Source organism: Hippoglossus hippoglossus, chromosome 8, assembly GCF_009819705.1.
Source record: "Hippoglossus hippoglossus isolate fHipHip1 chromosome 8, fHipHip1.pri, whole genome shotgun sequence".
NCBI lineage: Eukaryota > Metazoa > Chordata > Actinopteri > Pleuronectiformes > Pleuronectidae > Hippoglossus > Hippoglossus hippoglossus.
Genome location: NC_047158.1, coordinates 19,931,574 through 19,946,561, shown reverse-complemented (window position 1 = coordinate 19,946,561; position 14,988 = coordinate 19,931,574). Strand labels below are relative to the sequence as shown.

The 14,988-nt window shown below is 45.1% G+C and overlaps 2 protein-coding genes across 4 annotated transcripts; one reads left to right on the top strand and one right to left on the bottom strand.

Annotated features, from left to right (window-relative positions):
• The first annotated feature begins 139 nt into the window (after positions 1 to 139).
• Positions 140 to 7,129, top strand: LOC117766237 (ADP-ribosylation factor-binding protein GGA1-like). 2 transcript variants are annotated; one of them, XM_034593096.1, is made up of 17 exons: positions 140 to 200; positions 1,220 to 1,304; positions 1,466 to 1,541; positions 1,733 to 1,831; positions 1,934 to 2,057; positions 2,268 to 2,368; positions 2,549 to 2,629; positions 3,027 to 3,164; positions 3,304 to 3,385; positions 3,499 to 3,612; positions 3,714 to 3,854; positions 4,036 to 4,100; positions 4,182 to 4,369; positions 4,918 to 5,144; positions 5,247 to 5,416; positions 5,526 to 5,636; positions 5,874 to 7,129. In XM_034593096.1, exons 1-17 carry the CDS (start codon positions 158 to 160, stop codon positions 5,982 to 5,984), a joined length of 1,956 nt encoding a protein of 651 aa, XP_034448987.1. In that variant the 5' UTR covers positions 140 to 157; the 3' UTR covers positions 5,985 to 7,129. The 2 variants fall into 2 exon arrangements, with proteins under 2 accessions (XP_034448987.1, XP_034448985.1); XM_034593094.1 differs by having other exon boundaries at positions 3,702 to 3,854.
• A 58-nt stretch (positions 7,130 to 7,187) lies between these two features.
• On the bottom strand, positions 7,188 to 14,751 carry LOC117766238 (probable ATP-dependent RNA helicase DDX17). 2 transcript variants are annotated; one of them, XM_034593097.1, is made up of 13 exons: positions 14,356 to 14,750; positions 13,706 to 13,865; positions 13,513 to 13,609; positions 13,254 to 13,387; positions 13,103 to 13,168; positions 12,854 to 12,995; positions 12,613 to 12,773; positions 12,342 to 12,514; positions 12,071 to 12,181; positions 11,876 to 11,937; positions 11,729 to 11,788; positions 8,601 to 8,837; positions 7,188 to 8,421 (listed from the first exon to the last, which is right to left on the bottom strand). In XM_034593097.1, exons 1-13 carry the CDS (start codon positions 14,403 to 14,405, stop codon positions 7,958 to 7,960), a joined length of 1,917 nt encoding a protein of 638 aa, XP_034448988.1. In that variant the 5' UTR covers positions 14,406 to 14,750; the 3' UTR covers positions 7,188 to 7,957. The 2 variants fall into 2 exon arrangements, with proteins under 2 accessions (XP_034448988.1, XP_034448989.1); XM_034593098.1 differs by having other exon boundaries at positions 7,786 to 8,421; positions 13,706 to 13,862; positions 14,356 to 14,751.
• Between the last annotated feature and the right edge of the window lie 237 nt (positions 14,752 to 14,988).

Genomic DNA, 14,988 nt, shown 5'->3' with positions numbered 1-14,988 from the left:
ATGTCAGTTCAAATAATGTAGAATTGTTATATTTGGCAAATTATGCTTTTATTTTGTAAAAGTCTTCCCTGTCCACTCTTGTTCCACGTCACATCCGCCTCTACAATCCCCCTCGCCTGCTCTCGCGAGACTTCCGCTGCAGTCAAGTCTCGCAGTGATGGCTGCTCCTCCCGACGCGGAGACGCTGGAGTCTCGTATCAGTGAGTATTTTTGAACTTGTGTTAGCGGGCCCGTGCTGCGTGGAGCCCCGGGTCCTCGCCCCGCGCCGCCCGTGGGCTGTCGCGGAGGACATGACAGCCCGCCGCGGGGGAGCGGGCCCCGGCTGAGGGGACCCGGAGCCCGCCGCCACATCCAGGATGCTAACGTAGCTCCCGGAGCTGCTGCTGCTGCTGTGGCCGGCAGCTGTCAACACAACCCGGGCTGCAGAGCTCCGGCTCCGGCTGCACAGCTCCGGCAGACACCGGGGGACCGGACCGGTGTGGAGCCATCTTAACCCCATAGGGTCGATTATCACTGGGGAGGCGTTAGGAAGAGTCCGAGAGACACTTAGCAACCACCAAGCTAGCTGTGTGTGTGTGTGTGTGTGTGTGTGTGTGTGTGTGTGTGTGTGTGTGTGTGTGTGTGTGTGTGTGTGTGTGTGTGTGTGTGTGTGTGTGTGTGTGTGTGTGTGTGTGTGTCATCATTCACATTTATAATAAGAAAGTACTCTGGGTATGAATATTGTGTAACAGTTTGTTGTTGTGTGTTATTCTAGAGGAGTTGAACTCAGGGGCCGGTTTCGTGATGACTCATTTCTCAAACATGAGCGATATGAATAATTCACAACTCACTGTGATATAGGTCACAATGTTTTTGTTGAAACTGCTGATACATGATGGTCCTATGTGGAGGCTGCAGTTTCTGTTTGAGTGTGTGTTGCTTCACTAAGGCCGACAAAACACTCACAGAACTCACATGTATTAACAAAGGTAATGTTAATGTTGTGATCAATAAAAACACACTCATGAATATCATACCTCTAAAGGGGGACATGAATCAAAACAACCAGCATTTAGATATATCCTCTATCTGCACTTTGTTAAGTGATATAACTAATATTTGATTGATAAACCATTCAAAAGAGGGCTTGGACTTTATCTGTTTACTGCAATGAACATGATATTTACCCATAAGGATTATCATGTTAACCATGTCTGACGTCCCTTCACTCACATTTCAGACAGAGCTACCAACCCGCTGAACAGAGACACAGACTGGAGCAGCATCAACGCCTTCTGTGACCAGCTCAACAATGACTCAAAGGGGTAAGACCGACGAGAACTTCCAACTTCTGATGCTTTCCTCAATGATCGTCTGGTGACAGCAATAGTTTACGCCACGTGTATAAGTACTGTGTTTTAAATATGATAAATATTGATTAACTTCTGCTCTGGAGATTCACTGTCATCGGTATCTTGTGTTACAGACCTCAGCTGGCCACCAGGCTCCTGGCCCACAAGGTCCAGTCTCCACAGGAGTGGGAGGCCATGCAGGCTCTGCTGGTGAGTTCACATCTGATCCAGAGTCAGTCAGAATCAGCCTCCTGGTCATCGCAGCAAAATTTGACTGCCATATGCATCAGATCCTACATCAACAGAATGAAGACAACTGATAGATTTTCTAACAGGTTCTTGTTCCTAATACAATACATTGCTTTGCTCTGTTCCCCTTTTGCATTCTGTTTCCCCACAAGGTTCTGGAAACATGTATGAAAACCTGTGGGAAAAGGTTTCACAGTGAAGTCGGCAAGTTCCGTTTTCTGAATGAACTCATCAAAGTAGTTTCTCCAAAGGTAAGACTTTACTCCCTGTGTGCTTGTATATGTCATTTATATATTTCTTTGTATACGCTTGTGTGTGTAAATCCCTGTTATTCTCCTCCATCCTTCGCTCAGTACCTGGGCTCACGGTCACCAGAGCCAGTGAAAAACAAGGTTCTGGAGTTAATCTACAGCTGGACTTTGGGGTTACCTGACGAGGACAAGATCACAGACGCTTATCAGATGCTGAAGAAACAAGGTGAGAGGCCACTTGTCCTCAGAGGAACGGAAATATAACTTCTGAAGTTGTTATGAAGCCCTCAAGGAGCAGCTCAGATCCATTCTCAGCTAAACTCTGATAACACTCTTTACATGGTAATAAGGGCCTTAGCAATAAATACCTGCAGTGATAAGTAGTAATGACAAATCGTTGTACTCTTTGTCTTTTTCATATTGTGTTTGTAACCAGGTATAATTAAACAAGACCCAGAGCTTCCTCCTGACAAACTACTGAACCTTCCTCCACCCAGACCCAAGAACGCCATTTTTGAGGATGAGGAGAAGTCAAAAGTAAGATTTTTACATATAACTGTACAAGTTGCATTAAACTATCTTTTGCAGTATGAAGTCTATATGAGACCTGAGCCAGTTTCTCGCCCACTGTACATTTTGTCTTGCTCTTCTCAAGATTTCTAAAGACTGTTGACTTATATTTCACTGTGTGAACTGAGGCTGTTTTCCTTCTTTCAGACGCTAGCTCGTCTGTTGAATAGTTCACATCCTGACGACTTGAAAGCCGCCAACAATCTTATCAAGGAAATGGTCCAGGAGGTAAAGCTCTTTCCATCTCCTTTATACTCATGTTTCTGTTTTATATAAACTCCTTATTAGCCTTTTCATGTGAGTTTAAGAAAAGGAGAATAAAATCAGAACAATGCACTCATGGCAGGAACATACGCTCAATGAGGAAATGGGTTGGCTGCCCTGAGGGGGGGTTGTGTGTCGCTGGCAGAGTGATTCAGCAGAAGTTGAGATTAAATTAGTCCTGATTTAAAGGGATCTGCTCTTTGCTTTTATCACTGATATTTTCGAATGTCCTCTCTCTCTCTCTCTCTCTCTCTCTCTCTCTCTCTCTCTCTCTCTCTTGCTGTTCTTCTGCATTCCTGCCCTTCATGCACGCCTTTGTGGTCACGCCCTTCTGTTAATGAATGTATCTCTTGCTTCTCAGGATCAGAAGCGAGCAGAAAAGGTGTCAAAGCGGGTCAACGCCATTCAGGAGGTGAAGGAGAGCGGCGCTCTGCTGACTCAGCTCCTGCAGGACTACGACAGCACAGCGAGCAATCCCAGCAATGATGAACTCGTACAGGTGATCTGACTGACGTGCTTTCAACCTGAAGGAGATTCTAAACTGTTCCTTCTGTGTTGAGGTGCACAACTGTAGCCTGAGCTGTGGATCAGAAACTCGATTGCAAGCTTTTAATTCTGTTTGTGTGCTGTGTGGTCAGGACCTGTACCAGCGCTGTGAGAAGATGAGACCGACACTGTTCAGACTGGCGAGCGACACAGAGGACAACGACGAGGCTCTGGGTGAGGGTTTGTTCATCCGTCTAAATATCGTGCAAACGGGGAGAAAAGGGATGATCCTTGTTTATGTGCTGCAGAATCGTTAAATTAAAGGATTTTCTTGTGTGTTTCTGCAGCGGAGATCCTCCAGGCCAACGACAGTCTGACTCACGTCATCAACCTCTACAAACAGCAGGTGAAGGGGGAGATAGTAAATGGCAACAACACATTAAACACTCAGAAACAAACAGGTGGGTGAAGCTACAAAAAATGTTTCTCATCAATTTATCTCTTCCTGGTTTCAAGCATTTCACTTCTGGCTTGAACCCATTGTTCACAGGCGGAGGGACAGCCCTGCTCGATCTGTCAGGGTTGGACACGTCACCCCAGTCGCCGCCATCCTTCCCAGAATTTCCCACTCCGACAGATGGCTTCACCGCCCCCACACAGGAGATGGGGATAAGTCTCCTTGACGACGAGCTCATGTCCCTCGGTAGGAGCACGTCAGGCCTGTTCTGTTCAGTGTTGGTTTAATTAAACAGCGAATGAACCAACCTGGTTTTAAGAGCAACTACTGAGGGTTGTTCAGGTTTAAATTGAAGATGAAACATTTCTGGAAACACTCTGGAAGTGTTATTTTATTTGTGAATAATGCCGCCTTGTGCATCCCACAGGTTTAAGTGAAGGAACACACACCTCCAACCCTCCTGACGACTCCACGGCCTGGGACTCCTTCCAAGTGAGCGGAGGGAGAATTAGAGTCATATAATGTTCATGTGATTAATGTCGTGTGTAAAACAGATTCTTCTTCTTCTTCCAGTCTTCTGACAGCATAGAGGCCGACATCCCTGCAGCACCAAGTCTCCTCCTGACTCCGGACCCCCCCTCCCAACCTCAGCCCCTGTCATCTGGCTCCACCCCGGTTAACTCTGCCCTGGACGAGCTGGACCTGCTGGGGAAGACGCTGATGCAGCAGTCCCTGCCTCCAGAGGGGCTGCAGGTCAAATGGTATTTACCTAAAATTATACTAACACCTTCACACTGCTGCTAAAACTATGGAAAACAGTCAGGAGTTGTCCTAATATTCACAAATAAGCGGACGGCCGTCTGTCTCCAGACCAAGACGCCTCATTTTCCAGACCTGGACTGATAAATTATTGAGAATTGTAAGATTTTGAATGTTTTTATTCCAACCAGTGCAGCTTGACAGCGATAAATTAGAGAAAAGTAAAAATTAACTTGATATAGTGTGATCCATAGTAGACAGCAAAAACTTGAATCTCGTTCTTTTTCCAACTTCACATCTTCGTCTGCGTCATCCTGAGATATTTGTGTTCTTCCACTTTCGCCTCTGTCGTGTGTTGGAAACATTCACCTTCTCACTGTGAATCCTCCAGATAATCTGCTATATTCTCACATGAGCTCACTCTGACATCATCCAGAGTTTTTACTGGGGTTCTGGCAGGAGAAACTCCAGAGGAAGTCCGCAGCACCTGACTCAGACAGTAATCCGGAGTTAAGTGCTACAGATGGTTTGAATATTTCTCTGCTTTCAGGGACAAGCACCAGTCCAAACCAACACTGAGAGACCTCCAGAGCAAGTCCGGGCCCAACATCACCCCAAACCCAATCCCAGTGTTCTCCTCTGAACATCCTGCACCTCTCCTCAACTCCCCCATCCTGGGAACGACGTTGCTGGATATTCTACAAACTCAAACAGAGACGCCTCCTGCTGAAATCACCCTGACTGATGTTTTTGTACCATTAGAATCCATTAAGCCCAGTAAGTAAACAGAAGTCACTCCACAGCTCGATGCTTCTGCTACCTGAGTACATGTTTATGGATTTATCACATCTGCCCTCTCTGCGTTCCTTCTCTCTGCAGGTAGTCTGTTACCTGTGACCGTGTTTGACAAACACAGTCTGCGGGTTCTCTTTCATTTTGCCCGTGACTCGCCTCCATCTCGCCCTGATGTGCTGGTGGTGATCATCTCCATGCTGTCCTCGGCCCCCGCCCCCGTCACCGACATAAACCTGGAGACGACAGCTCCAAAGGTCAGCCGTGAGAAAAGCTGACTGCCTTTGTGTCATATTGTGAAAACACTTGTGTCACCAGCTGATTTTGCACTTTACATTTACTTATTTTTGATTTTATTCCCTGTAGTCTATGGCAGTGAAGCTGCAGCCTCCATCAGGCAATGAGCTCCCGGCTTTCAACCCCATCCTTCCTCCTGCAGCCGTCACACAGATCCTGCTGCTGGCAAACCCAAACAAGGTAGGTCAGGATTTGTAACTGTCCAGACACAGGAGGGTCCATTTCAGAAGAAACCACAAAGTGAGTCTGAAAGTCACAGTTCAGTCACTTTCAGTCAGATGACACCACAGCCTGTGAATAAAATGGACAACGTGCTGCATTTGATACCATTATGCATTTCAACAGAAGTTTTCCATCCAGCCGAGTGTCACTGGAAGTTTAATAATCTTCTCTCCTGTGTGTGTGTGTGTGTTTCAGGAGAAAGTGCAGCTCCAGTACAGATTGACCTTCAGCTTGGGGGAGCAGGAGCACAGCGAGAGCGGCAGTCTAGAACAGTTTCCTTCTCCGGACACGTGGGGGAATCTATAGCATTTGAACACAACCAGACAGACTCTGCCTTCACACTGAAGCTTCCTTCTAAAAACCAACCCGACACTCAACTTTTCCTCTCTGCTCACTTTCTTTGCTTGGTATTTGATTGTTTTCCCTGGATTACGCTCACGCTCCGTCTGTGTAACGTGCGTATGCTTTGCTCTAAATGAGTTGTGTCTGTTGTTTGTGGCGGCTTCAAAACAAACCTGTAACTGCTTCCCCCCCCTGAAGCTGTTGCAGTCTTGTCATCTTTTTAACAAACAGTGCTGAGAAAGAAGAAAACAACAACGTGGGGATATTTGACAACTTAGTTTGCCCGATTCTTTTGTTTGTTTTCTTTTTTCAGCCAAGGCACAGAGTCAATTAAAAGTTCTGTTTACGTTTCTCTCTGCTTGTTCTGCAGACACAATGAAACACAATGCTTCACACAATCCAGAACACCAGGAGGGAAGTAATGAGCTTTACATTGACGCAGCTCTAATCTTCCTTTCAAAACAACTCTACACAATCACACCTCCTTCTCGTGACGTCTGTTTTTGTGATGAGTGAAAAGTTCTTAACGCGTTTTCATTTGCACAGAGAATGTTTTTCTTTTTCTTCTTTCTTTGCGTTAGCTTATATGTAAAGAACAAAAGATTATGTAACATCAGAGTTGTTTATTATCTGCCACATGTGCCTATTTTGCAGTTCAAACTTTAGCGTTTAGTCATTTGGATGGATTTATTTTTTCCATCCGTTTACTTGTCAGTCATATTGGTTCTGTAGTTTGTCTGCAACTTTATAACCTTAAATTGTTAATATATTCAAAGTGTTCAGTGATATGAAAGTTCAATTTAGTCAAATCTTTACTTTAGCTGGAGGTTGAGGTTTATGATTTAAACATATGCAAACTGAGCTGCACACGGGTGCTGCTCCTGCTCAGTGTCTCAAACATGACCAACTCTCTGCGATGCATGTCGGCCACGCTGAACACCTCCTCCTCCCCCCCCACAGCTCCCCAACCACGGTCCACTGCACTAATCTCCAATATGACGGCCTTGTAAATACCAATGATGACAGTTCTGTTGTGTACAATTGACTTGTGCAAGAGCATAACAATGGTAAAAATATTCCAAATGGCTAATAAAGTTTTTTCTTGGTGATCGGACGGCCTGTTCATTTCTCCTCCACCTCCAAGGATTCACAGCGCACACATGTAAGTATTGAAGAGCTTTATTAAACATGAAAAACAAACTGTAAAAAAGGACTTACTATGATTAACTAGGAAAATCTCAAATATCACTGCAGTAAAAGACTGAACCACACTGGTGATTAACTGAATAAGGTTTGTTAGCAAGCAACCTTACAAAATGTGAAGGAGCAGCTCATTTACATGCATGTGGCTGCACAGTCGGCTCCATGAGGCCTAAATTAATATGTCCTGAAATCATCAAGACAAACGTTGTGCCTTTTTGCTCAAGATATATTTGGGATCCCCCGTTTTCTTTTAGACTCAAATGATTGTGGCTTACAAAGCTTCACATCCCAAAAATAAATTCAACCCAAAACAGAAAAAAGCTTTAATACAATAATTAACGTCGGCCCCTACCTCTGATTAACCTAAAGAAAAAATAAGATACCGTATAGTATAAGAACCCTGTTGCAGCTCACAATACAAAAACATTTGTATAAGATAATTGTTAAGTGACACAGAAAAGCTTCTGTCAAACTAAATAAACTAATCCTGATTACTTTGACTTTAAAGGGTCAAAACTTAAAAAATGTGTTGACCACTTAGCAAAAAATCCAGGCACCAGTCTGAATGTTTTTACAACTTTACTGCTACTGAAGATAAGAAGTAGTTTTTAAACACAGTGAACTGATGTGTTGCAACCAAACAAGCTCATTCTCTGAATGTTGAAATCAAGACATTTCTGACTGACTGTGTAATGTGTGCTGTGTGTGTGTGTGACTGTGGTGCCCAGATCACATTACTTTCTACCTGGTGTAGGAGGGGGAGGTGGAGGAGCAAACTGGAAAGGCGAGTGCCCCATCAGGCCCATGATGGGCTGGGGGGGGTTGAACTGCTGGGCCATCAGAGGCTTGGGAGCCGATGATGGAGTGGGGCTGTCCCCTGAGCCAGAGGCGTTCCTGGAGCTGCTGTTGTTGTTGTTCTGGTTCTGGTCATATGAGTTGGAGCTGGAGCTGCGTCCTCCATCCCTGCTGCTGCGATCTCTGTATGAGGAGGAGGAGGAGGAGGAAGAGCGGTCCCCGTCCCGGCCGCTTCCACTGCGACTGTCTCGATTGTCGCGACTGTAGTTGCTGCTGCTGCTGCGACTTTCCTTGGAGCCGCCGCCGCCGCCACTTACAGAACGCATTCTCTGCTCACACTCGTCCTGGTACATCAGGTTGGGATTGTTAGAATTGGAGGTGGCACGGAAACGGAGACGGCCACCTGGAAAAGGATGAGAGAGGCCAGAGAAGGTAAAGAGGGGGAATTTATCTCACTCGAAAAAAGGTCAACAGCACTTAACTGTACGTTAGCTTGATCTGCCTGATTCCACCTTTCACAAATTAACAACTGATTCCACATTAAGTCAATCCTAATCTAATCCAGCAGGATGCGTCGCTCACCTCCACCGCCTCCTCCACGTCCAGTGTCCACCATCTGCAGCAGTTTGGGATTGATGGCCTGCCGGGCCTCCTCCAGCACCCGGATCAGCTCTCGGGCCTGGCGGAGGTTCCCTGGAGTGAAGAAGGTGTAGGCGGTGCCTTTGTTGGTGCTGCGGGCTGTTCGGCCGATGCGATGGATGTAGTCCTCCGATGAGTTGGGATAATCATAATTGATGACAAACTTGACATCCTCCACATCTTGACATTGGAGGCAGCAGGGGGGGGGGATGGTGCGATGGGATCAGTCACAGGGACGAAAGAGATACAAAAACAAGTCAGAACAGAACTAACACTTTCTGAAAACTGAGTGAATCAATTGAGTCGATTCATGAATCTGTAAGTTTTGTGCTTTTGAAAGTGGGAACATTCAGACAGACAATACCTGCATGACCCCCATCATCCTCTGAAAGCAACACTTACCTGCACACTCAGCGACTATTTGTCAAATATACAATTAGAAAATGATTTCACTTACCATGCCAATTACAAAACAGAGCTCAGTGGTCTGATATAATTATTAAGTACTGGCACACAAGCTAATATGTTACATGCAGCCAAAGCTACTGAGGTAAGTGATGAAAAAAGTGGTTCGCTGAATAATTTAGACAATATTAAGAAAAGGTTTGAGAACCAAGTGGCCCAAAACTGAACAGCTGATTCTTCAGTACAAGCTTTTTAAGCAGGTGATGAGTAAATGGCTCAAGTATCAGAATCTACTGAGAAAGTTAATTTCTTTCTTTGAGGCAAAAAACAAATCAGAGGTCTGTTTCTCGTTAAGGTCGACAAAAGTCTCAGGGACGTTGCTGATTACAGAAGAAGACTTTGTTTTGGAAGCTTAATGATGAAGACTGGCAGAGGAGAAGATGGGGAAAGGTGTCGAGGTACGGTACTTACCCTGGATCAGAGATTTAGTGATTTACAAAGTTACCCCTCTGTCGCCCGACCCATCACCAGTCCTGGGAGGTCTGCAGGGGTAGGAGGAGAGCGCACGGGACAAAAGCAGTCCCGTCTCCAACCTCCTCCACGACACTCCCAAAGCTGGAAACTGTCAGGGCCAGAGCTCCAGCTGTACTGGGCTGGGATGTGGTCCTACTCTAGTCTATTTTTGTACCTCTTCGTGTCCCCAAGCCTTTTAGTGACCTGGAGACGATACTGCTGGATATGCTGTTTGTTGTTCAAGGTGATGGATGGAGAAGACTTTACTGAATTATTTTATTTTAACTTCGAGGAGCTCAAATCTTTGTCAGAGACTTATTCTAGTAGCAGAGTTGCTTTTTGGGGGGTTTATGGTCTTTCATTAGTGCGGCTTGTTCCAAATGCCTCCCAGATAACTTCCAATAGATACAGAACCCAGCTTTTCGAGGTTAGTAAAAAGAAACAGAAACCAAGAAGAAGGCATGAGGAAGTGGGATTTGAGAGTGAGCTCTAACATGGACATTGTGTCCGTCCTTATGGAGCAAGTCCTCAAAAGCTGGTGAGTTATTCACAGACATAACCGGTGGCTTAGTATGATGTATACAAAGAAAAATTGAAAGAGGGACACATGGTGGATCGGGACAAAAGGGTCATATGTCAGAAATGGTAGAAAGAAAATAACAAGAACAAGTAACAGGAGAGCACAAGGAAGGAGGTTGAAGGGAAAGGGTGGTAGAAAGAGAAGGAGAGGAATGAGAGAAAGAAGGAGAACATTTCAGAGACAGGTGTTGAAAAAGACAGATAATAACAGCAAAATGAGAAAAAGAAGAGATAAAACTTCAGGGGGTAAAGAATCAGAGAGAGAGAGAGAGAGAGAGAGAGAGAGAGAGAGTGAAAGAAAGGACAGACAGGACAGACAGGACAGACAGGACAGACAGGAAAGAGAGGGAAGTCGATTATAGAGAGGTGGCTCCTCCAGGCCAGGACTCCTGCCAGCCAGGACCAGACATGACGTCCGCAGAGGGAGAGGCCGGCCGGCACAGCCAGTGGTGGGGGGGTGTCAGGGGCTGGCATCAGGGGGCAGTTTAGAGGGGAGCCTCGAGCACAGCCGTCCATGTCCGGCTTTGGCTGCTTTCCACCCTCACTTCCTGGCAGTTGTGCGTTTGTCTTCTGGTACCACACCACTGCATTTCACTTTCACCCAACTTAACCATCATCTCTTTGGGTGTAAAATCTGCAGGACTGATTTAAGTTAAAATAATTGTTGTCTAAACTTATGGGAAAGTTAAATATCTTCTCACAGACTGCGCAGCAGAGTTTGGTTAATCCATGTCAATCAGATATTGAAAACTTTTGGGTAAATCTGAGTTGATCTAATCAGGAAATGCAGTGGTGTGTCCCTGTGATGATGGCATGGCCGAGGGGAGTCCAGCCTCCACCGCACCCCCGTCTCTGCCCTCTCACCTGACAGCTGCCCCCGACCCTAGGACCAAATTTGGAAGCCCAGCAGCAGCATCCCGCGCTTGACCCCTCCCCCCCGACGCCCAGGGAGCCAGTGTCCTGGAAGGGGGGAGAGTTTTGTTTGTGGGCACTGTTCTAGGTTTTCAGCAGAGATGGCTGTGTCTGGGATTGATTAATCAGGCCGTCTCTCTCCCCAAGTCAGCTTTCGATTTGTCATGCCTAGGTCCGGCTGCAGGCTCCCGAGGGCCCGTGTGCGTCTAGTTGCCGGAAGAGAGACTTGGAAACACAAAATAAACAAAAACAAAATGAAAAGAAAACAAATGAACATAGAATTAGGTTAAAGGTCGATAGCCATCCTGTAAGGGGCCACTTCACGAGCCTCACCCCTTACATCTTCATTCAACATCATTCCTACGCTCAGTGTTCCTCAGAGTTATTCAGTAGAGCACAGTGGATTCAATCTTCACAGGAAATCCTGCTTCAAATATGATTCACTTTTTAGATACACCCTTTATCTGAGAAGTATTATATGTTCTCTGTAAGAAAAGCAAATCTTTATGTGTTTGTGGTTGAATTTTAAACAGGAACATGTAGTGGAAGCCTGTACTCATCATCGTTCATATTATTCTACACTTTAAATGGTCAAATGAACCGTATCAGTGAATGGTTATACTGAGGAAGGTGTATGCTTGACTTGAGCACACATGACATACCCAAACCACGTGAGGCCACATCAGTAGCGATGAGGATGGGAGCTTTGCCGCTACGAAACTCTGTAATACAAGACAAAGACAAGATGATTGAGAGCAAAGAGACAACGTGAAATCACTGATGTTCACATGTCGGTGTGTTTGTTGTACCTGTCAACACCCAGTCTCTCTCTGGCTGGCTCTTGTCGCCATGAATACACATCGCTGGCCACCTAGAAAGAAAAGAAATGTGGTTTTAACCAGCATGATAAAAACTGCACAAACTAAACTATATGGAACCATATTAAATCCCTGATGACAGGATGAGTTAATCTAGTATTAGTCTCACCAGCTTGTTGTACTCACCCATCACGTCTCATTCTGCGTGTGAGGTCATCACATCTCTTCTTGGTCTCCACAAATATGATGGTCTTGTTCTCTTTCTCAGCCATGATTTCCTCCATCAGTTGGATCAACCTGAGGGAAAAAGTAAGTTGAACAGGGACAGAAAAGAGAAACAGTGAACAAGAAAAAAGTAAGAAGAATTGAGAAAGAAAAAGCATAAGAACACAAAGCAAACACACAGATATTGACCAAGGCAGGAAAAGAAAGTTCTGCTCTGTGACCAGCCTCTTACTTCTGGTCCTTCTCATTCTCCATACAGACATCAACTATCTGCAGGATGTTGTGGTTGGCGCTGAGCTCCAGCGCTCCAACGTTAATCTGGACATAGTCTTTCAGGAAGTCCTCTGCCAGCTGGCGAACATCTTTGGGCCAGGTAGCACTCCACATGAGGGTCTGTCTGTCCGGCTGGCAAAGAGCACATCAAATAAACAGCAATTCATGACAGATACAAAAAACTCTAATAATAATTCATAATATTTTCTACACCCCTATTGTAGCTTTACCCGAATCTGATCCACAATTTTGCGGATCTGTGGTTCAAAGCCCATGTCCAGCATGCGGTCAGCTTCATCCAGAACTAGATATGTGCAGCGCTGCAGATTGGTCTTTCCAGCCTCGAGGAAGTCAATCAAACGACCTGGAGTGGCGATGCAGATCTCAACACCTCGGAGAGATAAACAGGAAAAGTTATTTATGTCTCATATAACTGCGTTCACATTAATCCAGACAGTGGAAACTCCTCACCTCTCTCCAGGTCTCGGATTTGTGGTCCCTTGGGAGCCCCCCCATACACACAAGTGGTTTTGATGCGTGATGACTTTCCATAGTCATGTGCCACCTGCTGGACCTGCTGTGCCAGTTCTCTTGTGGGGGCCAGAACCAAACACTACAAAGAAAACAAACAATCAAATGTTTATTGCATTAAACACTATAATGTTGTGACAAGATGAATTTGAAATATTAAAGCAGTGTATTTGGTTTCTCTTCACGTACAATGGGTCCATCTCCTCGCTCCAGGTAGGGCTGATGGTTGATGTGCACAATTGCAGGCAGAAGATACTGAAGAGAGAAAAAGGGGAGAGCTCAGTGGATTGTGTTGCTGTACAATTCACAAGTAAATGATATATTAAGATCTGCATCTCACCGATAAGGTCTTCCCAGAGCCAGTCTGAGCAATGCCCACCATGTCTCTCCCACTAAGGGCCAGTGGGAAACCTTGTGCCTGAATGGCTGTGGGCTCCTTGAAGTTCTGCTGCATCAGCACATCCATTACGTACTCTTCATGAAGTGAGGAGGAATAAAACAATAAAATATTTCTATTAGCAGCCAGCAGATGTAATTGTTGGTGTGGCGATGTCATTCAGTGCTGCACAGGTCTGCAGATGTACATGTCAGGTGCTTACGGGGAAAATGCGCCTGGTGGAAGGTGGAGACAGGCTTCGGGCAGCCTGAACCTCGAATGGTGATTTCTTTCTTCCTGCGGAACTCCTCAAGATCATACTGAGAGCAAAAGAAAACAAACAGGGATTACAAAGCTGAACATTACACTGGTGTCTCTGTTCAAAGTTGCATCAGAAGATCACACTGTGATACTACCTGGCTCATTCGCTGCACTTCAGGGTGCTCATTGTAGAAGTTCTTCTCAAATTTGGGAAGCTCCTCCAGGTCCCACCTCTTCTTTCGTAGACGGTCCCCGGGGTTCCCAAACTTCTTACCCGGCGGTGGGCCACCTCTGCTGGACCCGAAACGAGGGCTGCTGCGAAAATAACAGAGCCAGTCATTGTAGTTTTAGGAGCACGTCCTTGTTTACATCACATCACATCTGTTTTATTGCTTTTACATTCACTCCCAGTTTGTACTTAGCTTCCTGAATTGACTTGAGGGCCCAGGAAAATGAGGCTATTACTGCAATTTGAACTCTATTGTTATTCATGTGCGTCCTTCTGTACTTTCAATGTATATTGTTTTATTGTCGTGGAGCACTTTGTACTTTGTGTTGACAAGTGCTCTCTACATGTTAAGTTCTTCTTGTAATTATTATTCTGTTTTGTATAATAAGTAATATTATTGAGAAGTAATGTTATAAATATGAAGTAATGGTAATATTAAATGTAATTATTGGCTTTTCCTTGTTTACACTATTGTAGACTTCACGATTAATGACAACAAACGCATCAAAACAATTCATATTGACAACCTCTTAGCCGTTAGCATTAGCTCCCATGCTAACTGGCCGTGGTTCTTACCCCCTGTCACGGCCGCGGTCTCGGTCTCTGTCCCCGCACGAGCCTCTCATCCTGCGGACACGGGGACACGCTCCTCTCCGGAGTGACTGTCCAACAACCGGAGCTTTTATTTATCTCAATGAGTTTAATGAGGAGCTGTTCGTCTCGTGAGGCCTAGCTGGAGCACGACGAGCTAACGTCACCCGACGCGCAGTTAACTGGGAGGGAAACGAGAGACTGTCGCTTGATCTCAGGCTTGTTGATGAGTTAAATGTCACGTTGAGATTAATATTTCAATTTGGAAATATAAAACTTCAGCTGAATTAACTGACAAAACAACAAGAAGCTACAGGCTGAGATGCTAAGTTGTTGTTGTTGTTGTTAGCCTGTTAGCCGTGACGAAAAGCCGCTCTGATTGGCTGACTGCTGGAAGGCCCCGCCCCTAAGTATGATTGACTTCTTCCTATCATTATAATTAATGTTAATATTAATATTATTATTATTAGTGTGTTGCAGCTATTGTACTGTTTGAGTATTTATTTATAAAACATTTACCAATTTGTAAGAAAATTAATCTTCACAAAAAATATGGATTATATTATTTGCTCATCACACAAACATATACTTATTATTCACAGGATTGTTGCTATTAAA